General features: G+C 40.2%; 1 protein-coding gene across 7 annotated transcripts in view; it reads left to right on the top strand.

The window, feature by feature from the left end:
• The window catches only part of FAT1 (FAT atypical cadherin 1), a 125,930-nt gene that overhangs the window by 53,041 nt on the left and 51,139 nt on the right, over positions 1-21,750 (top strand). For all 7 annotated transcript variants that reach the window (XR_815911.4, XM_010820249.4, XM_059882182.1 and 4 more), the window contains 1 exon segment: positions 8,375-8,689. Coding sequence is in view for 6 of the 7 variants with exons in the window: in XM_010820249.4 (XP_010818551.2) it covers positions 8,375-8,689 (315 nt within the window). In the remaining variant the exon portion in view is untranslated.

The raw sequence follows: 21,750 nt of genomic DNA, 5'->3' as shown, positions 1-21,750 counted from the left end.
TTTATAAAGATTTATAGTTTCACTCAATCTGTATATTGTTGACATTGTTCCTTGTAATTAATAGACATACCATTTTTTAAAGCTGTGTCATATGTACCGTAATAAATTAGCCACGTCCCCTTTTTGTCCTGATGCTATGAAACATGCTTAATGTTTTAATGACACAGAACAGCAAGGTTTTTGCAGCATCAGATCTTTTACCCAGATCCCCAAATGTTGGGAAAACAATAAAACCAGTTTTTTCCATCTAGTCTCTGCATTTGTGCATTCTGTTGAAGACAGGACTTTCCCAGGAAGTGGCAGGCTGTGTTGAGTTTCCTTTGTGCGTTTCTCCAATCAGAGGACACAGCCAGAGACTCAGAGGTGTAACAGAATGGCTGGAGCCAGACTCTTTGGGATTGAGCCCTGGTTCCACCAGGAATAAACTTAATGGTGTGACTTTGGGCAGGTGGCTGACATTGTTTCCTCATCTGAAATAGACATGGTTTCCTCTTCTCTATTTAACTCTATTAAACTAACTAACAACCCACTTCTTAGAGTTTCTAACTCTATTACCCACTTCTTAGAGTTTCTGTAAAGATGAAAAGCTTTGAGAAATACTTGAAATCGTAGCTGGTATATCGTGAACTCTGTATAATAGATGGATTTGCTGTTTTATAATAATATCACCATTACCACTTGACTTGACTTTGCTGTGTTCTTAGTCACAAATAGCTTCTCACAAAATAACACGGCAAACTCTTGCTTTTGGAAGACTGGATGATGGTCGCAGTAGGTACCGTGTTGTTCACCTTTGTGACAGGTCTTACTCTTTTTAGCCATGAGAAGACAGAGCGGTACACAGTGGACTGTGCTGTATGCTGATGTGCTGCATAGGGGCTTGCGTGGCCTGTGGGGGTTGCTTCTTAGTGGATTCATTTTGCCCTTTTTTAAATTTATCAAAAGCATGGAATATTTATCCTATTTGTGTGCTCTTGAGCATTTAGTGAAAGTGTATTACTCTCTTTTTAGAAGTATAAGATTTTTTTTTTTTTAGCAGAGAATTTTTGTCTGCAAGACTGTTAAACATGACTCTCTCTATATTTTCCTTATGTTTTGTACTTACCAACACCAGTAAAAATACATGATAATATCTTATTGAGGTGAAAGGAAGTATGAAACTTTTATTTGACTACCAAAAGCATTCTTTCTGTGTCATTCCCTAGGTGGACTGTATAGCCATTTTAGCATCTGAAATGTCTTTAATTTAACAGACTCTTATCTCATTTGTTGCTGTATTTTAGTCAGCAATAACTATGTAATTTTGCCAACTAATGCAAAAACAGGCAGGAACATTAAATATATACATGTTACATATTTATATTATGATCTACTGTACTTAACGTTTCTAAAAGAACTAAAGAGTTTTCATTTGTTAGATATTATTGCATGTCAGATTGGTGCAGTCATTTTCAAGAGTGGTTAAATTTCAGAAATAGAGCTTTTTATATCAAGAAACTCATTTTATCACCTTTGCACGTTAATGTTATCAAGGCAAAACTTGAGTGATAGCAGATCTTTCTTACATTTACAGTAAATTTAGAAGTTACAGTGTAAACAGATAAATAATTGGATTGCTGTTTAAATCTTTAGCCCAACATAACAAGGATTTTCCTATGGACACTCCAGGATCTCTCAAGGTGTTATGTTAATAACATTATCAGTCTGAATCTTTTGTTTAATGAAAATGAGATTAAAAAGAAAATTCAGAAAAGTTTTTATCACTTAAAGAAGAAACATTGCATATTCATTATCTCTGATGGACGTCTTTTGAAAAAATTTGGTAGATTTACAGAAAAGTTGAGCAGCTAGTACAGAGTTCCCATATGGTCCCCTGCCCTACACAGTTTCCCCTATTATTGTCTATTTGTTATAATTGATGAACTAATATCAATACGTTCTTGTTGACTAAGGCCGTTACTCAGTTCCTTGGTTTTTATCCAGTGTGCTTTTTCTGGTCCAGGATCCTACCCAGGACCTCACATGACCTTTAGCCGTCATATTTCCTTAAGTTACTCTGGTTTGGGACTTGTTTTTCATACTTACCTTGTTTTTTGATGAACATCTGTTTTTCAGCACATCCTTAATAAGTACCCATTTACCAGGCCCTGAACAAAACAGGCAACAAATCCATGCCCTGAAAAGATTTAGTTTTTAGGAGAGAGCGTATCGTTTACTCTTTAAATTTAAAGACGAATGCCTTGTAGCACATTACTAAGCACATTGCTATTTAATATGACAATTGAGCGACTTCTGATTTTTCCATAATGAGCGGAAAAAAATGGAGTAACCATTTGCAGATTAACTGCAGAAGCATAGCTGTTGTATCTCTAGTCTGTAGAAGACGGCTGTTCTTTTTAAGTGAGTATTGTTTTTACATTTGAGAAAACATTTAGTTCCAAAAGAGTTACTCTGTTTATGATGAGACTATAGAAATGGAGAAAAGAACGGTCAACCCCTTGTTGCCTCCAGGGAAAATATCATCAAAAATTACAGTTGAAGTTTTTCTGGTGGTTGACTAAGAAGCTTTTCATACAATTGCTGCCATAAGCTTGGTTGCAGAGAAGTTTAAAATAAAAAAAAGGTATGATGATACGGTATATCCGAGATGAGGGTAGGGTTTGCAAGTTTATGTTGCCAAATTGTTGCTGATTGTAAGTAATTTTTAGCTGGAGTAGCCAAAGAAGCTGAAATAGCAGGGTTTTGTTGAAAGCTTTGGTACTAGAACTTGATACGGGGCCAACACCTGTTAAACCAAGAAAATAGGAAAATTCCAGGAAGAAAAGGTACTCTCTGGCCATGGGAATTTGAATCAGTTGAATTCTTTTGGGCACTATAGTGACTACATATTATTTTATTTCTGCCTTAAAGATTGCTGTGTTGAAAGCATCTTGCTGACTGGTGGCAGCTGGGGAGACTGCTGGCCGTTCCTGTCCAAGGCCAGTGTTCAAGTTAACAGGCCATCAGCCATCAGGGATGGGCAGCAGAAAGCAGTTATTTTTGGAAACTTTTATTTACTTTTGGGCCACTTACTTGAGCAACTAACACTGTACCCTACAGCCTTTGAATAATTGGACTGTGTAAGGAAGATGCCATCGGTACCTGTCTAATCATGGGCCTGTTTAAATATATGGACATGAATGAAACCTTTTTGAAAGAAATTTTGCTGTGAGCAGTATTTTCAGCCACATTGGTCAAGCTCTTTGAACAGTTACATTGTATTTTTTCTTTCAGCTCTATTTTTCCACTGTAGGCACATTTAAAATCAGTTTCCATAGTGACATCTGGTGGTAGTTTGGAAATCCTAGAGAGTATGTTAGGAATGATAAATATTTTTATTTAATAGCTCCAGATTTCCGGCTTCTTTCAAATTTTTCAGCTTTTAACAAACTCCCCCTGAAAATGCCTTCCTTGTATTCTTGAGATTGGAGAAACTAGCCATCTCTTGCTTCCGTTGTGTTTCATTAAAGCTGATAAATGATTCTTAGAACATTGCTGGATGGTGCGTATATACCAAGCTTGTCTGAACTTGTCTTCTGTGCTCAGCATGCACAGTGTCGAATCACACAGCAGCATCCTTACCTTGCCTGCTGCTTGTGCGCTGTAACCTTTCGACGAGAAAGGTGTCATTTCCACCATAGCCATCTCACTGGCTTTTTCTGGTACGTCACGGATGATCTCGTCTGGCTGCAGAGAGCTCTGCCGCAGCCCTGGGCTATCACTTCTTTGTCTCTCACAGCCCAGGCTTACAGATCATCTAGCCGGTGCATGCCATTGTTGCTCCCCCAGAAAGTGAAAGAGGAACAAAAAATAGGCACAGAGAGGGAGGTATTTGAAGACAAGAGGGAAATCATTGGAAGTCAGCGTATGGGTGTATATACGTGCCAAATAAAATGGAGTGTGTTGAAAAAAAAATCTCTTTAAAACCAGAGTTTAGGTATTTATAGTTTTGGTTGGTTGTTTCAGGAAAAATGAAGTTATAACCCAGTGTGCAGAAAAGTAGGAGTTATTGAAAGCTGGTTTGGTAGAAGATCGTGGACTGAGGAAAATGGGACTGGGTTTAGTTTTGAGAATGAGCGCAGTAGGTCGATTCACTTCCAGCAAAAGGTACCAACGAAGAAGTCTTCATGATGGACTTTTGAAAATTTGTTTCTTTTGAATGAGTTAAGATAACTGGAGTTACAGAAGAGAGCCATATATGCATGCTAGCTGTGGCTCTAGGAAGGATGGGGGAGAGAATGGTGACAAGTATACAAGAACTGGAATGATGACTGAAGGAGTAAGGAATAACTGAGTAAGGACTGAAAGAATAAAAACTGCTCTGGCCAGATTTCTAAGTAGTTGCTTTGTTGGTTGTCTCAGCAACCAGGATGCCTATAAAGAATAACCGAGATTCTGATGAGCCCCTGGTTAAGGAGGTACCTCACTCTGGACTCTTACAAACCCTCTGCAAAAATTTCTCTGCCAAAGTATGGTCTATTCCCACCTACGCCGTGCTTTCAGAATAGTGGTTCGAATTAGAATCTGCGATTAAAATAGTGCTTAGGCAGTGGACCCTGGACCTCTGTGACCAAGCAGAGCCCTGGAATCTTCTCTGCTGTACTGTCCTTTAAGTTTGGGAAGGACTCTTACCTCCACAGTGGGAAACTGCTTGTGGAGTCTCATCATGGCAGCCCCCACCCACGTCCGTGGTACCCAGCACCCTTGCTGTGGTGGTGTGTGTGACAATGAATCTGTGGCTAATGATAACAGGATAGCCTAATGGTGAAGAGCCAAAGTTCTGGAATCATACTGGCTCATTCACATCTCAGTTCCAGCTCTTTAACTGTTGACTGACTCCTTAATCACTGTGCTTCTCAATCACTCTTATGGCTACGGCCATTTGCTTACTTTATCTAAACTTCTGCCTCCTCGTTTGTGAAGCTTGGAAGAAAATCAAATGATTCCTGTGTTCTTTAAATGATTTAATGCATGTAAGCACCTAATGAAGTCCTTGACATGCAGTAAATCCGTATACTATTAAATTATTATAAATATAACAAATTTACTCATTTTATTATCTAAGCTTTTTTTTTTTTTTTTTTTAAAGAAGGGATTATTCCATATGCCCTCCTTTCCCTTTGGAAGTTAAAAATTCACCTTATTTTTTTAGTAATTTTGCTCTTTTACAAGGATTTAATAAAAGACATTAAAACATGAACATCTCAGAAGTCACTATATAAAATATACATAAAGATAATCAGTCCAAGAATTCATGAAATAGGAACACCTGAGTGTCTCACTTAGGCATGTTTAATTGCTGATTCACACAATTCTAGTTTCTCCCATATTTGAGTGGAGCGGCTTTGGTGTCTCACTTTGAACTGATGGTAATATCTGGCGATTCCCTGGACCTTGACACCTTCCCTCCAGACTGTGGCTCAGCAGTCAGGCGCAGACAGGTGGGCTCCCCCTCAGTTGCTAGGTTGATTGGGAGAGAGGGCAGTTCCCAGCAGAAGCATCTGTGTCATACATGCGCACTGCAGTCTGGACGCTTTCAGACCAGACTCCACGTGGAACTGGATGGAAAATCAATAGCTGTTTTTGTCTGTGATTTAAATCTTGTAATGTATTTGCATTTTCTGTCTCTTTTTTCCTTCTACCCTGACACTAAAAAAAAAAACCTATTGTATATGAATGAACACTTAATTTACTCCTTCTGAATACTGATCTGCAAAAAAATGGAGAGAACAGCATTGACCGGTCTTTTCAGGGTTTTCACAGTAAATTTGGTTGGCTGCACCTTTGTCATACTAACGGTAAGACTGATGGGATTTTGTTGGTACCTGAAGTCAGAGATTCCTGGTGTTGGAACTCCAGCTCTGCCATTTCCTATGACCCTGGGAAAGCCTCATCACTTTTAATCTGAGATTTTCATTCACAAAATGAGAATAATAACACCACATATATGGGAAGATTAGATATAAGGAGTGAATAAAATAATGCATGTAAGATAGTTATAGCGCCTGATATATAGTAAAGACGGACAAACCTTTTCCTAATTATTGTTATTAAATGCCTACAAATGATGTTGAGAGGGAGACACAGCTTTTAAAATGAACTAGTTGAGGATTAGCATTCAAAAGAGGTGAGTACAAGTACCGTGTACCTGTCTTGAAATTTTCTAATAATGCTTCACCTGCCAAGTGAATTATGTTGCATTTTCATGACAGGGCAGAAATGAGAAGCATGTGTGCATTCATTTGTTTATGTAATCCTCTTAGGACATTCAGTTATTCCCCGATGTCCTTTGTTATCAATTGATGGGAGCGATAAAAAAGAAAAACTGGAAAAGATTACTTTCCCACGGTTACACAGGGTGCTCTTCTTTCAGGCTAAAAACAGATATAATTTTGCTAATTTAGTGAACAGATTCAGTATGCATAGCCTCATGTTTGGACAAGAGAAAGAGGAAAACATGTTTGACTTATCTGCTGCACAGACACCAGCTAGCTCCTTTTTTATTTAAGAGTTCTGAGTCTTTGTTCTATAGTTTTAGGAGATCCATTTTGAGGGTTTGCTAAGAATTAATGAAGCGGTAGTCGTAATGCTTCTGAATAGCAATACATATTCATTTTATGGTAATCCACTTCACATTTTAATATTTAGGTTTGCTCTTTATAAGTTGGTAACCTTTGGGGAAGGGTTAGATATAATTATTTAACATGTAAAATAAAGGAGGTCTTTTTTTATATTAATAACCTCAGATAAGCATATATATAAATTTACATTGTGATCAAAAAATAAGAAATCCAGATGTATATTTGGTCAAAATAAATACTGCTTCATTTCTGAGCACAGATTAAATTAATATTTGTTACTTTTTCTATAGTATTTTGCATTCCATGGAAAACTTTAGGGATTCTAGAGTTGTGCTAAGTCGCTTCAGTCATGTCCGACTCTGTGTGACCCCATAAACGGAAGCCCACCAGGCTCCCCCGTCCCTGGGATCCTCCAGGCAAGACCACTGGAGTGGGTTGCCATTTCCTTCTCCAGTGCATGAAAGTGAAAAGTGAAAGGGAAGTCGCTCAGTCATGTCAGACTCTTAGTGACCCCATGGACCACAGCCTACCAGGCTCCTCTGTCCATGGGATTTTCCAGGCAAGAGTACTGGAGTGGGGTGCCATTGCCTTCTGCATCTAGAGTTGCAGGATTTCCAAAATTCAACCTGGATCATATTGAACACTAAAAGTAGCATTAATTCACAGTGATGCTCTTTGCTGTGGCTCAGATGGTAAAGAATTCGCCCGCAGTGCAGGAAACCCAGGTTCAGTCCCTGAGATGGAAAGATCCCTGGAAAAGGATATGGCAGCCCACTCCGGTATTCATGCCCAGAGAGTCCCGTGGACAGAAGAGCCTGGTGGGCTACAGTCCATGGGTCATAAAGAGTCGGACATGAGTGAGTGACTAGTACACACACACAGTGCATAAGAGAAAAAATGCAGTGATGTATTTTGGGAAGACCAAATGACAAGATTACACCATTGAATAAAAAGGTGGTGTGTGCCCAAGACAAATGGATATGTCCGCTGTTAATCATCCTGAGACTAAGTAAGCCTGTGAGTGATTTCAGACAGACATTCTAGCCGTCTTCCTAGTAATTTTATAGCTCTACCTCTTACTAGTTGACTTGTGTCCGAGTTTGGGTCCATATGAGGATGATTCTGTACCAAGTCGAGTTAAGATATACATTCATTCTTGTTCATTCATTTAATAAATAGTTATATAAATAATAAACAGTAACGTGCTGGGTAAACTGGTATTTGACACGGAGGCTGTCTGCCCCTATGGAGCTTGTAACGTGGTGAGAGCACTGATGTTTGTAGCATCTTGATTGTGTTGCCATTTGTTTAAGGCAACGCAATCTATTTAGGCAACACAATTCTATTAAAAGAAACAGAAGGATTTCAGGACGTAAGAGACCATATTTGCCCATTCATTTCTTTGGGCTGTTTTGAGACTTAAATCAGATAATTTTTGTAAAGCAAAGCACTCCACATAGTGCCTGGCACCTAATACTAATGATGACAGAAACTTCTATAAGAGTGATATTATGTGCCGAATGCTGTATTCTGATCACCGTAAGTGTATTAGTTCATTTAATCAACATACTGTTGTTATCCCATTGTATAGAAGAGGAAACCAAGATGAAGAGAGGTGAGAGAGTTTGCTTAAGATGGCTTAGCTGTGAGCCTTGCGTAAGTCAGAGTTGTCGTGTCGACTGACACTTTACCATGGAGACAGGTTGTTATTGTTGTTGACATCGTGCTTCATGCTTTTCTTCTTCCTTCGCTAGGTGTCATAGAGACTTCAGATCGGCTGGACCGCGAGTCGACCTCTCATTACTGGCTGACAGTCTACGCATCTGATCAGGGCGTGGTGCCCCTGTCCTCCTTCGTAGAGGTCTACATAGAGGTGGAGGATGTGAATGACAACGCTCCGCAGACGTCAGAGCCTGTTTATTATCCGGAAATAATGGAAAACTCTCCCAAGGATGTCTCTGTGGTCCAGATCGAGGCATTTGATCCAGACTCTAGCTCTGATGACAAGCTGACATACAAAATCACAAGTGGAAATCCACAGGGATTTTTTTCAATTAATTCTAAAACAGGTATGTGTTAATACTATTATGTATGAAATATTCATGCTTGTATGCTCTTGATTTGGGGAAATTTAAGAATTAAATTTCTTTATTTGCCACTTTTCTTTCATTTTTGATAAATCATTTTCCCTTAGAATTATTCAAGACAAGCCTTTATTCTCTGATGAAAATTTAGCCCCATTTTTTTTTTCCTTTCAATTTGCTTTTATAAAACTACTTTGCTTCTTAGTAGAGTTTCATTTGCAGGTGAAAAAGCAAATATTGTAGTTTTGTCAATAGCTCTTAAATTTAGTAATGTATTTTAAACTTAACTGCAGATTCTACTGCTGCTGCATTTTCCAAACTCTTCCATTTTATGAAAACTATCAAAAGAGTTTATTTCACAGTTCACAGTACTTTTTTTTTTTTTTTTAACGTTGTTTTGGAATTTTTGCATAGAGCAATGCTGTGTGTCTGCAGGCAGTAAAGGATCAGAATTCAGTAATTTTCAAATTAGGAGCAAATTTTTGAACTCACATATCAAATTTTCCTTCTGACCATTTTTTTTTCTCTGAATGTCCAACATTCTAAGAAGGTAATTCCTTGACTCCAAAGTCCTTATAAACTACAAATGTTTGAACTTTTACATTTGACAGTGCATCAACTTTTTCCTTAAGTCTTGGTTCTCTTTATCCTATTTCACATACACAGAGGTTCAGCAGAGCTATCCTTTGTGTAGTAAAAAGTTAGCTACCGTTTATGCATGAAAAGTTTGCAAGTGGAGTTTACAGGCTCTCTTGATCAGAGTTAAATAGGAACTGCCGCATGACGCCAAGAGAACAGTTCCTTCATAGGAGATAAAACTTCTCTTGAAGGAGGTCATGAGCCTTTGGACCTCGACGGTTCAGTGAGTCAGTACTTTCCATAGAATCTAGTTTCCATAATCTAGATTATGAAGAGGTAGATTTATAATTTACATACCTCTGTCAGGACTTTGCTTCTTGTGTCTTATTTGGGGGAACTGTCCTGTTCAGTTTTTGAGTTGTCTATTTGATATATCAAGGAAATAATGTATAAAAACCAGAATTAAGAAGGCATTCTCAGCTTCCTTGCCAGTCTTTGTTATTCTTTTTTTTTTTTTTTTGTTCTGTTCTTATTTTATAATTTACTTTGTTGAACTTAAAAGGAAGCAGTTTTTAAGGTGGAGAGAAGCTTGAGTTCAATATCCATGTACTGAAATGCCTGTAAAAAGATGCTTGATCAGGGAGCATGTGTGTATGTAATATTTTGTGTCTTAAAATGTATGTTAAAAAATTAGTTTTCAAACCTCTTGTCACCATATTCCAGCCTGTCCTATAGACTGTCTTTCTTGATGAGTACAAGTAAACAAGATTGATTTTTGATTATACTTTTGCCTTGAGATTAGTATGCTCATGCTCTTTGGCCAAATTCCGATGTGTTCCTCTGATGGAGATTAAGAGTGAGGTTTGGATTGTTAGAAAACCAGTAGCTGATTAAGAATGATTAAGCCCTATAAGAATTTAATTATGTGGGAGAGAAACAGGACTTGAGGGTCTTTGCTTTTGGAAGTATTAGGAGTAGGATTCCAGGAGGGTTTCTTGAGCCCAAGAATACGCGCTGGAACTAACAGATTGTACAAGAACACCCTGGTGGTTCAGACAGTAAAGAATCTACCTGTAGTGCAAGAGACCCAGGTTCAATCCCTGGGTTGGGAAGATCCCTGGAGAAGGGCATGGCAACCCACTCCAGTATTCTTGCCTGGAGAACCCCCATGGACAGAGGAACCTGGCAGGCTATAGTCTGTGGGGTCACAAAGAGTCGGACTTGACTGAGTGAGTAACAATTTCACTTTACTTTTTCAGAAAGATTGGAATCAGCAATACCTCTGGTTACTAAAGGCTTGTTTAAGCAGTGTCTTTTATACTGTTTCACTGCATTACTCATAAGTCAGTTCAGTCTCATTTTTGGGGAAATAAAAGGAAAGAACTAAGAGCTAAAAAATTTAGAATGCACTGTCAAATATAAAAGAAGAAAGATAAGATATTTATAAAAATTTCAGAGGATGATTTCACAGTCAAGAAACTATTTGCTTGAAACGGGGGTTGGTCACAGACCTTGAGAAGTCTAGAATCCACAGCCTCGAGGTGGTAATTCAGGAACATAACCACCCCTAAACAGTTGCTTGATTGGTTAGATTTTAAAATGTTTTCACTTTTTTTTATATCATCTCTCTTGTAGATTAGATTAAGTCCTCTGTGAAGAGACAGGCAAGCAGGCTGTACATGTGCCCTTTGGATATCTGAGCAGACACCGTATGTCTGGACATAATGTGTATTTGAGGAGAAGGAGAAAGAAACTGAGAGAAATTATATAAGTTGGAGCTACTGTGGGGAGCCTTGAAACCTTGGTTATCTGTCTGCAGCCTCTGAAATGATGATGACGCTGCTGTTGTGTTATGTCTTGAAGAAACGGGATTAATGTGGCATCGCCACTCCCTTTAAGTCTGTCTGTTCTGACAACTCTTTGGAAGGGATGTCTGCTGAAACCTCAAAACCCTTCCTTATCTTTGGGGAGAAGAAATCCCATTTCGGAGTCCACAGCTAGCTCCCAGACCCTTGGGCGGAATACAGATCCTGTTGATAAAACAGTGGGGAAAAATTCATGCAGATTCCCAAGAGGTTTTATTTATGTATGAGTTGACGGCAGATAACAGTGGAGAATAACTATAGTTAGCACTCAGGATTATTTGTTGTGAAGCATGTAGTAAAGTGTTGTTCGTAAAAATGTCTGATCATTCTACAAGTCACCTAAGTCTCTAAAAGTCTAGAAATAACCATATGTTAGCATGGGCACTGTAAAAGAAGATAGTAAATATACAGCCTCACAAGGTCCGCCTCTGGATTCTTCTGTTTCCGCAACTCAGCAGATAATTTGGGCATGATCTTCAGGGTCCAAATGTAACGCCTCGTAGGATACATGTGCCTCGGAACTTTTAAAGCAGATTGACTTTCAGTAGGCTGGTCAGGATCACTGGGGGCCAGATGGTGATAGCTGGTGAAGACAGTCAGGTAGAAGAAAGTTCCTGTGATGCGCTGACCCATCACACCACCTGGGGTCCCAGAATCATGTTGCTTAATTATTAATGGCAGAGGGAGAAAATCACCGGGCTGGAAGGCATGAGATGTGGGCTGTAGTGAGGTTTACCTCTGAGATCTTGGACAAAACTGGCAGGTCCTTAGGTTTATGATTAGTGATGAGCATCTTTGCAGCTGGGAGAGATGCCACGGCCTCGCCCGTGTGCATGTGTAAGTTACCTCTGCTCTGTTAACACTGCGTGAGATAAGCAGGGTCTCAGTAGATTGATAAATGCATACCTGTCCTTTGGATGAGCAGATCTGATGGAGTAAAATGGGTCTACTTGCTTCTGAGTGGTGAAGAGAAATTTAGAAACCTGGTGATGATTACAACATCCAGCGGACTGAAGGAAATCTGAATTCATTGCCATTCAAATCATTTTTTACACATCAGATGTTTACTGAGCCGCTGCTGTCTATTCAGCATGTTAAGAGATGCTCTGAGAGTTGGTAGTCTGCGTGCGTGAAATAGCAGAGGGAGACAGGTGAATGTGAGATGTGTGCCCGGGTGCTAATAAACGCCTCTGGAGGAAATGGGAAAGTGATGATGACGGATGTGGTGGTGCAGTAAGGAGGATGAGGCCCCTTGGGAAAGTTAGTGTGCCGATACAGCAAGTAGTCAAGTGGATGGAGGGAGAAGGGGTTCGGGGGTGTTCTTCATGTTGGGACAGTTGGAAGGAGTGGTGAGGCCAAGAAATCCGGTTCGATGAGTGTATGAGAGAATGGCTGTGCTTGGTGGAAAGGCGTAAATACCAGAAGAAGGGTTCAAGGATAATATTTATGTTATTTTTATAAATAATGACCTATTTTGGAGAGTCTCTGTGCAATCCCTTGGAATGTTGTGTATAAACTTAAATCAGATGACCTCACTAAGTCCTCCTGGAGAGGAGGAAACATCCCCCTAGAACCTTTCTCTCTCCTATTGTCATAGTGGGATGCCTATGTTTTTTAAAATGGAACTAAAAAACCTTGTCTAGGACTGGGTTTGATCAGCTGAATTGGAGGTTCTCAGTGACAAGTTTGGATGAACATTTTAAAATGTATTTTGTGCCTGAAACTGCCTTTCTGCATCTCAGATGGTTCCAGTTATGTTGTTTATAGCTGGGGTGGCAGGGTGTTTCCTTTTAACAGAAGGTACAAGCAAAAGTGACTTGATCTAGTTTTCTTTTCTAATACACACTTTTGTTAACACCAGAAGTTCTTATAACATTTTTTGTTTGATTATGCTCAGTATCAGGGTAAATCTGCTTCTTTTAACAAAAATCATGCAGTTGCTTGATGTGGGAGAGAGGCAAGAGCAGAGAGTGTTAGATCGTCTGAGCCCTGGCAGCCTGGCTCCTGCACACACATGCGTCACAGCTTCCTTTGCAGAATGTCAAGGACAGAGACGAAGGGGGCCCGAACAATGGGGACCAGTGTGCACTCCCAGGCTCCGCTCTGTGGGGAACCTCAGCAAACTGGAGCCGCCCCAGCAAAGTGTCTTTCTAGTCAGTGCTATCAACTTGAACTTTTGAGGTCTGATAGGTTCGAACGGTGGAGCCTGATGGGCTGCTGTCTATGGGGTTGCACAGAGTCGGACACGACTGAAGCGACTTAGCAGCAGCAGGAGCAGGTAGCTTACAGTTGGCATGTAATTTCCAAGTGTTCATTTGGGGCCTGTGCGTGCTTTAGAAACGACTACGCTTTTATTCCCTTATCTCTGTTGGTATTTTACAAGTTTTGGACACAAAGCAAGTATTGCTCTTTACTTTTAAAAAAGTTGTATTGGAGTGTTGTTGACGTACAATCAATTGCACATAGTTAAAGCCTGCGATTGGATGAGTTTTGACATAGCTTCGCAGCTGTGAAACCATCACCACAGTCAGGCAGCAAACCTACCCATCTCTCTCCCTGAGTTCCCCAAACCTCTCCCTTCTATTGCTGCCTCCTCCCGCCCCCAGGCAGCCACTGATCTGCCTTCAATCACTGTATATTAGTTTGCCTTCCCTAAAATTTTCTATAAATAGACTCATAGAGTATATACTTTTTTTTTTTTTTTTTGGTAAAGGTTCTTACACTCAACATAACTTTCTTTTGGGAGTCACGGATGTTGTAGTGAGGACCGGGGCCCACTGAAATAGTTCATACCAGGCAGTTCTAAACCTGCTTGAGCTCCAGCATCTTGCCCTTTCCCCGGAAACAGCAGGGAAGGTTGTGACCCATTCTTTCTCCTGCTCCTCCTGCCTCCTGACTGACCCCGATGCAGACCCGCTTGGCTGCAGTGAATAATAAACTGTCTTTTCAGTGACAGTGGTCTTCTGATCTGGTGGCCTCACCATTCTGGAATGATAAGAAAGCCTACATTTTCAAGCACTTTGAGGCAACTACTGTTTGTATTTCTTTTACTAATGTACAAACAAGCCTGCGTTATTTTTTTTTTTCTCGTCTTTTTCACAGGGGTGGTAGCATACTGAACATGGTGATAAATATCTCGGGTTTTTCCCTTATTAGCATTAGAGGCTGTACCTTAGGAAAATTACTTCATTGTAGTCATTGATGGGCTTGCCACGTTATTATAAGAATACAGGTACATATCCATGTACCTTTCATACCCATTTCACTGATCCACTTACTTTACACTATCTAGTAAATGTTTATGGGTTGTTGTTGTTGTTGTTTGTATCTTCCCATTCATTGGGGTACATCTTCCTATTTGGGAACAAACACTGGAAAAGAAATTTTTTATGGTTAAAAATAACTTCATCAGAAATTAAGTATTAATTAAGTATGTATTAAGTAGAGCTGTCCTTTTTGAATATAGAGTGTGTTTGTGGATGTGATTTCTGTGTGTCTGCAAGAACATCTTCAAAGGGTTTAGGCTCTTTGACAACTATTGGATCTGTTTCCATCTGTTTAAAATTTTAAACGGTTTAAAAATTTCTTGAGGCTGTTTCAGCTTACTGTTTTCCTAGCTGTTCCTTTATCAATTCTGGTCGAGTTAAGATTTCATGTGTTTTGGAGCCTGATCTCTACTCTCAATCTCTTATTATTAGATCGGAGCACGTGGCACCGTTGGAATCACAGAAGCCACAGATTCCCTCTCTTTGGGCTGATTTCTGTGAGACCGTCACGTGCTTGTTACCTTTGAGACTTGACCTTGAAGGAGACGGCCCAAGAGAAGCCAGCAGCCCTTGGCCTTCCTTCTTTTGCTGCTCTTCTATGCTGTGTTCTGATCTTTCTTGTCCCACTCTTCCACCCCTGACCTCACTTTTAGATCAGGCTGAAGTAAAACTTTCTCCAGAAGCCAGAAGGGCAGTGACAAGTGTAGCTTATTAAGCATGTGGCACTTTATATATTACAGCAGCCTCACGGAGTTGATCTTTACAAGAAACCCTGTGAGATGGGCAGAGACTGCAAATGCCAGCAGTCTGCTGTCTTCTCCATTTGTGTTTTTCCCAGTTTTCAAGTAAATTATATGACTTCAGCGGAGAAGGAAATGGCAACCCAGCCCAGTATTCCTGCCTGTGAAATCCCACGGACAGAGGAGCCTGGTGGGCTACTGTCCATGGAGTCACAAGAGTCAGACACGACTGAGCAACTAAACCACCAGTACATCAGGCTTCAGGGAGAGGTAGAGGCTACCTGAGGTCAGAGCCAGGAAGACATGAGTTTCATAACTGCTGCTTCGGGATGCAGGATCCCATGTTCACTTGATGGGCTTTCGGGTTTGGGATGTACATGCGGTTTTGGATCTGTTTTTTCTGTACCTTCTCTGTTTTTTTGCTGAATTACATGATGGTTGCTTTTTAGGCGAATCTTATTTCTAGTAATATTTTCAGACCGAAAAGCACAAAGCTTGTAAATAACACTAAGTGTTTAAACTTGTTTTATTAACCGCGTACGGCAAGGATCATTAAACCTTTGCCGGGAAGGGCCAAGTCTGAAATAATTTCAGCTTTGCATGCCACACAGTCTCTGTCACAGCCACTCAGCTCTGTCACTGCGGAGTGAAAACCGCCCTCGACAGCAGGGGAATTAATGAGAATGGCTGTGTGTGCCAATGAAATTTTATTTATGAGCATCGAAATTTGAATTTCATGTACTTTTCCTGTGTCACAATATATCCTTTTGTTTATTTCTGATTAAGGATGTAAAAGCCATTCTTAGTTTGTAAGCTATACAAAATCAGTTTGGCAGTAGTTTTCTGACCCTTTATATGTTGATGTATTTACTAGATGGGCTGGTGGTACTGCTGATTTATTTCTGAGAGGGTAGAATACTTGATATTCCTGCAGTAAGAATTAAATTTATTTTCCATTACTCCAAGCATTGAATACTTTAAAAAAGATGAGATCTGTATTTTGCTTCTCCAGGTTATTAAAATTCTTCTTTAAAGAATAGGAGTAGAATATTAGTTACCAAAGTTGAAATCTCAGAAGACATTTATCAAGTTGATGATAGACTATTATTCAGATCTCTTCTACTTTGAGAAATAACTATTTCTTGTTAGAAGATAAAATATTTTCAAGTTTTGAGATTTTTCACACTTCTTTGTGCTATTATATTCTGTTAAAAAATATTTCAGAGCTTGAAATTCCAGCTCTCACAGTTGATTTTATGTATATTTATCAAATTTTTATCATCTTCTCCATTTTTGTTTATTCCTTATTCTGCATGGAGATGTTCATGCTCAAATTAACCAAGTTACAGCTTCATATGCTTTGTAGAGGACAACTTTATACAGGGACCTTTTATTCATTGATTTACATGCTGAATAGAATAATGTAGGGTTATTTTATGTTCAATGTAAGAAATGTTCTTTAATTGCAGATAGAATAATGTATATATGTGTATATATATATATACATGTATATACATAAAATATATACACATGTACATATATATATATAGTAGTCCCTAAAGCATGAGAAAGTCATAAAATGCTATAACAGTGAATAGGTATGCTGGGTAACCATCCATGTTCTAGTCGAGTGTCATATTACAACTGATTTTTCTCAATCAGAGTAAATGGCATTTTATTGTGGCTGAACAAAGTGCAATAGGAAACAGCTATAGCTGCAAACAACTTCCGAGGGTTTCCGGTAACATTTGATAGCAGCACAGGAAGGAAATGAAGGGCCAGTCATTTTACAATGGGAGGAATTCATTAAAAAAAAAAAAGTTTACTTATTTGTGGTCTTTTCCCAAATATTTGCAAATATTAAGGAAGACTCTATAGATTTTACCTGTTCTTCCTGCTTATTTTTTATTTTACCATGAAGTATGTTATCCTTAAAGTCTAATAAAAATCAGATTTTGTGCACTGCTTTTTCTGCACATGTTGGAATAGATAAGCTTTCCCCCCCAAAATCTGTTAATCTTGAATCCTTAAGATAAATTCTTTCAAGGAGTATTCTGTACTTTTCTATGTTGCTGGATATCATTTGCTAAAATTATTTTAAGTACCAGTATTTTAAGATTTTGCATTTAAGTGCCTAAGTGAGATTAGCCTCTTTTACATCAACATGATGTTAACTTTATAAGATGGGTTGGGTTTCTTCCCTTCACTATCAGTGCTGTATCTGACATTTGTGGGAATGTTGAAGGCAATTCCCAGTAAATTGCATTTGGCTTTTGATCTTATGTTTATCTCATGTCTCAGCACCATCCATTTTTTCAGTGAGAAGCAGCTAGTCAAGATAGAATTAAAGCCAGAAGAGAAGTCTGGAGATTTCAAGGTGCAAATTCTTGCTCAGCCCCTGCTTGTGTGACTTTAGGCTGGTCATTTGATTTCATTCTTTGAGGGTTTTCCACGGGACTGTGAAAGTTTGAACTAAATGAGTTCCGAGCGCCCCTCCAGCCTTGACAGCCTATGAATAGAGTTCCATTTTTGGCTCCAAGCCTAATCCCGCTGGCACCAGGACTGCAGAGACAAACAATAGCTGCTCAGATGGCGGCAGCTGCCAAGAGAGCTCCAGACAGGCTGTGGTTACATGCAGCCTTAGAACACCTCCTAAATAAAGACAGTGCCGTGCTGCAGAGGATCGCTGGGCCCAAGGGCCAAAGCTCCAAGGGGACGGATGCTGAGTGGTAACTAGAAAAACTGGAAGTTCGCTCTTGGCCTGTCAGGCAGCCTGTATTTTTAGATGCGAACTCCGGTAGCAATGCCCACCTCCTTGCCTGCCTTTGCGGGTGCTCGTCTCATCTTGCTTGTTTTGTGGTCATTCAGTCCTGGCTAAGGTCCTGGAGGGTCAAGGTGAGAACCAAGCATCATAGGGAGGATGTGGTTACTGCTTAATACTTATTCTCCAGTTGACTTGTCTAAAAATTAGCAAAATTTCATACGATTTCCATTTCACCTGTTAGAAGAGGAGTCTTAGAAATTTGAATAGGAAAACACTGTCCTTGGTCTGGTTTCTGTCCTCCCCCTTCCTGTGGTGTCCTCTGTCTACCCACTCTCCAGACCTCAGGACTTTTAGCTGGGCTCTTTGTAAATTGCAGTTAGCAGTCTTGTTTTGAGAACACTGTCACTTTATTAAAGCTGGTTGGGCACAAAGATCTGTAGACTAGATAGTACCTTGGGACAGTATTTGTCACGTGCTCCACATGGAATTCTACAGTTAATGGCTCTTGCTTTCCTGTCTCACTGTCCTTTGCTTCCTTTAATACTTTATTTTATAAATTGGAATGGTGATGGCGTTCAGTCACTCAGTCATGTCTGACTCTTTGGGACCCCATGGACTGTACCACACCAGGTTTCCCTGTCCTTCACTATCTCCAGAGCTTTCTCAAACTCATGTCCATTGAGTTGGTGATGCCATCCAACCATCTCATCCTCTGTCACGCCTTCTCTTCTTGTCCTCTATCTTTCCCAGCATCAGGGTCTTTTCCAAAAATTAGAGTAAAAAATTAGAGTAACTGACAGTTATTACTAATAATTACCGATGTATTGCCTCCTTTATTTTCCATACATTTGATTAGTTCCTGTAGTTTTGTGATAGCTTAACAACTCAGAGCAGGCACCATGGAAACTAAAAAAAAAAATTCGAACAGTATCAGCATCTCAAAATCTTGGAAAGTTTCGCTATTTTCACTGTTTAGAGTTAAGACAGCTGCTTGCAGAATTTGGGTCTTGATATAACAATATGTTTGCTATTGAAATACTGCTTCAAATTTTAACCACAGAAAAAGATTCTGACTATTGTGGATGTTAAAATTGGGTTTTGACATGTATAATTTGAAATTGGAGACTCTCCAAAGGAATAGAGATGAGTTAAATCATTTAAATTAATTTGAAAAGTCAGTGTCTCATTCACACCAGCCACATTTCCAGTGCTCGGTGACCACGTATGCTGGAGGGGCAGCGTATCACGTGGTGCGCAAGGTGGGACTTGTCCATCATCTCCAGGAGTGCTGTGACCACAGTGCCTTTCCAGAATGTATGTTGCTGTAGTTCATGCGTTTCTGTAAAACAAGCAAAAGGATGAAGACTGGCCGCAGGAGTAATCAGAATAGTGGGAAATGTTAATTAGGTGAGCAGGCTTTTGTTCTCTTCCTTGATCTTTCTCCTTCCTCTGCTTATTTTCAAGTAGAATAACTGGAAAATGACTCAAAGTAAGTTTTCTGCCAAGCAAGGTGAACGCATGACCACACAGCGTTTTTGTTTTTGTTTTGTTTTTTTTCAGAGTCAGGACTTTTTCTTTCATAGTTTTGGTTCTTTAAAAACTCCTTCTGCAGATCACAAGTTATTTTCTCTCTCCAGGCAGTTGGACCTTAATCCTATTCAGAAATTCTGTTTTTTCGTTTGCTTTTTGTTCTCCAGCTGCCATCTCATTGCATCCATGGTGCTGATACTTCAAACCCTTCCTTCCAGAACCTAAGCCTTCCATCGTCCCTCCTTGGCTTCTTCCATTCTTAATGTGGCTCCAGGCTCTGATGCTCGGTGTTCACTCAACTCCCATCTCGCCCCTTTGCTCGATGATGTTGAGTAAGCACCTTAATTTCTGAGCCTGTAAAAATGTTTATTTATTATGATACAGGTATCGCCATATGTATACCTATGGATCGAGTCAGATAATACATTTAAAGGTCATAGCACAATACTTGGGGATTTATTGAGCCAGAAAACAATTAGAGATGAATTGATTTGATGCATTAGTTAGCTTTTGTTTTGCAGCAAGGGATTCCCTGGTAGCTCAAATGGTAAAAGGAATCTGCCTGCAATGCAGGAGACCTGGGTTCGATCCCTGGGTTGGGAAGATCTCCTGGAGGAGGGCATGGCAACCCACTCCAGTATTCTGGCCTGGAGAATCCCATGGACAGAAGAGCCTGGCGGGCTACAAGCCCATGGGGTTGCAAAGAGCCAGACCTAACTTCTCAAATAAACAACAATAAACTGTATTTGCTGTCTCAGTCCGTTTCTGTTTATAATGGCATTGGTCTACAAATGGGATGTTTTGTAGGGCAAGGAAATTGTTGTCTTTTCATTTCTATTTTTAACTTGACAGAGTTGAGGAGAAAAGGAAGAGAAAGATACAAGATTCCAAGAGGCAGCACTCGCATGTGCTTTTTTTCTGCCTTCTCCCACTCTATTTTTTTCTCTAAGGTACTTTTTTGGACCTGTTAAATGACGAATAATTAACTGTTGCTGGTTTTTTTTTCCTTAAACTTCACATAAGTGACAGTTGAGAATTTTCAGAGAGTTGAAATACCAAAGTGCAGGAAATTATACAGTGTGATGTGATGGGGAAGGGAGGATTAGACCCCATACCTCTCATCTGGGCTTCAGGAAAACTAAATTCTAATCCTGGCTTTGATGCTGATTTACTGGTGAATTGGAAGAATTTAATTTGTCTCCGGCTCAGGTAGCTGAGTTTGATCATCTTAAAGGCTTCTCTCTATTTCTGAAATAGTGCACTATTTCATGAAGTATAGCTGCTTCTGGGATTTAGTGGTAAAAATAACAGATGAGCGCCAGCGTTTAAAGAGAAAGAAATGGATACATTTATTAGATATTTCATCCCGACAGGGTTAATAGCATGCATGTAGAAAAGGTATGCCCTGGATTCGTTTTTGAAAATAGATGTTTGTCAGGCAGGCAAGGCGGAGGATTAGCCGGCTTGAGATGTGAAAAAGTTCCAGAGGTGAAAATGGAAGTGAACTGCGTCATGAATTCCAAAGCTAAATGGCTCCTTGGCTAGCATTTCCATGGTGTTCTGCTCCCGGTGTGGTGGCCTGCGGTGAGGTCAAGCGCCCCTCCAGAGAGCATCCATGGTCTTCCTCGATGTTCCTGCTTCATTATAGTGTTTCGTTTTCTCTCCAGAGTTCATTCTGTGTGGAAATTCCACAGGAGGCACTCATTTTCTCCGAGGGGCAGCTGCACCTCACAGCACCCCGTGGTCAGGCTAGCCCTGCCCCTCCCTGTTGTGGTGTTAGGGACCAGGGAACTGTGGCCCTCGGGGTGGGCATCCTTTCGTACAGGTGTGCGAACGTAGGCAGGAAGCGCTGAAACACCTCACGTGTGGTTGGCTCGCAGCTCCTGTACTGGTTAGTCCACGTCTGGATCTTCGTCTTCCTTCCTTCGTGGTTATAATCACTCTGCTAGCCTGCCGGACCGTCCCCTCCTCGTTAGAGAAATCCCTTTCCTGGTCTTCCTGCCTCCCTGGCTCTCGCTTGGTCTTCTTTTCCAAGCTTCCCTGAAGTTCCTTGGCAGAGGGACTCCCTCCTTTGCTTCTGAGGCTTCTTCATGGCGTTCTGGACACTTCAATAAGGTTGGCCAACCCTCCTCTTTATTTTTTTGGTAGGAGAAGGAAATGGCAACCCACTCGTGTATCCTTGCCTGGAGAATCCCATGGACAGAGGAGCCTCTGGCGGGCTATGGTCCATAGGGTCACAGAGAGTCGGACACGAATGAAGAAACGGAGCACACACGCACGCCCTGTTCACCATTCTTCACTC

Source organism: Bos taurus, chromosome 27, assembly GCF_002263795.3.
Source record: "Bos taurus isolate L1 Dominette 01449 registration number 42190680 breed Hereford chromosome 27, ARS-UCD2.0, whole genome shotgun sequence".
Classification (NCBI taxonomy): Eukaryota; Metazoa; Chordata; class Mammalia; order Artiodactyla; family Bovidae; genus Bos; species Bos taurus.
The sequence above is the reverse complement of the archived record's forward strand: the minus strand, read 5'-3'. Positions and strand labels throughout refer to the sequence as shown.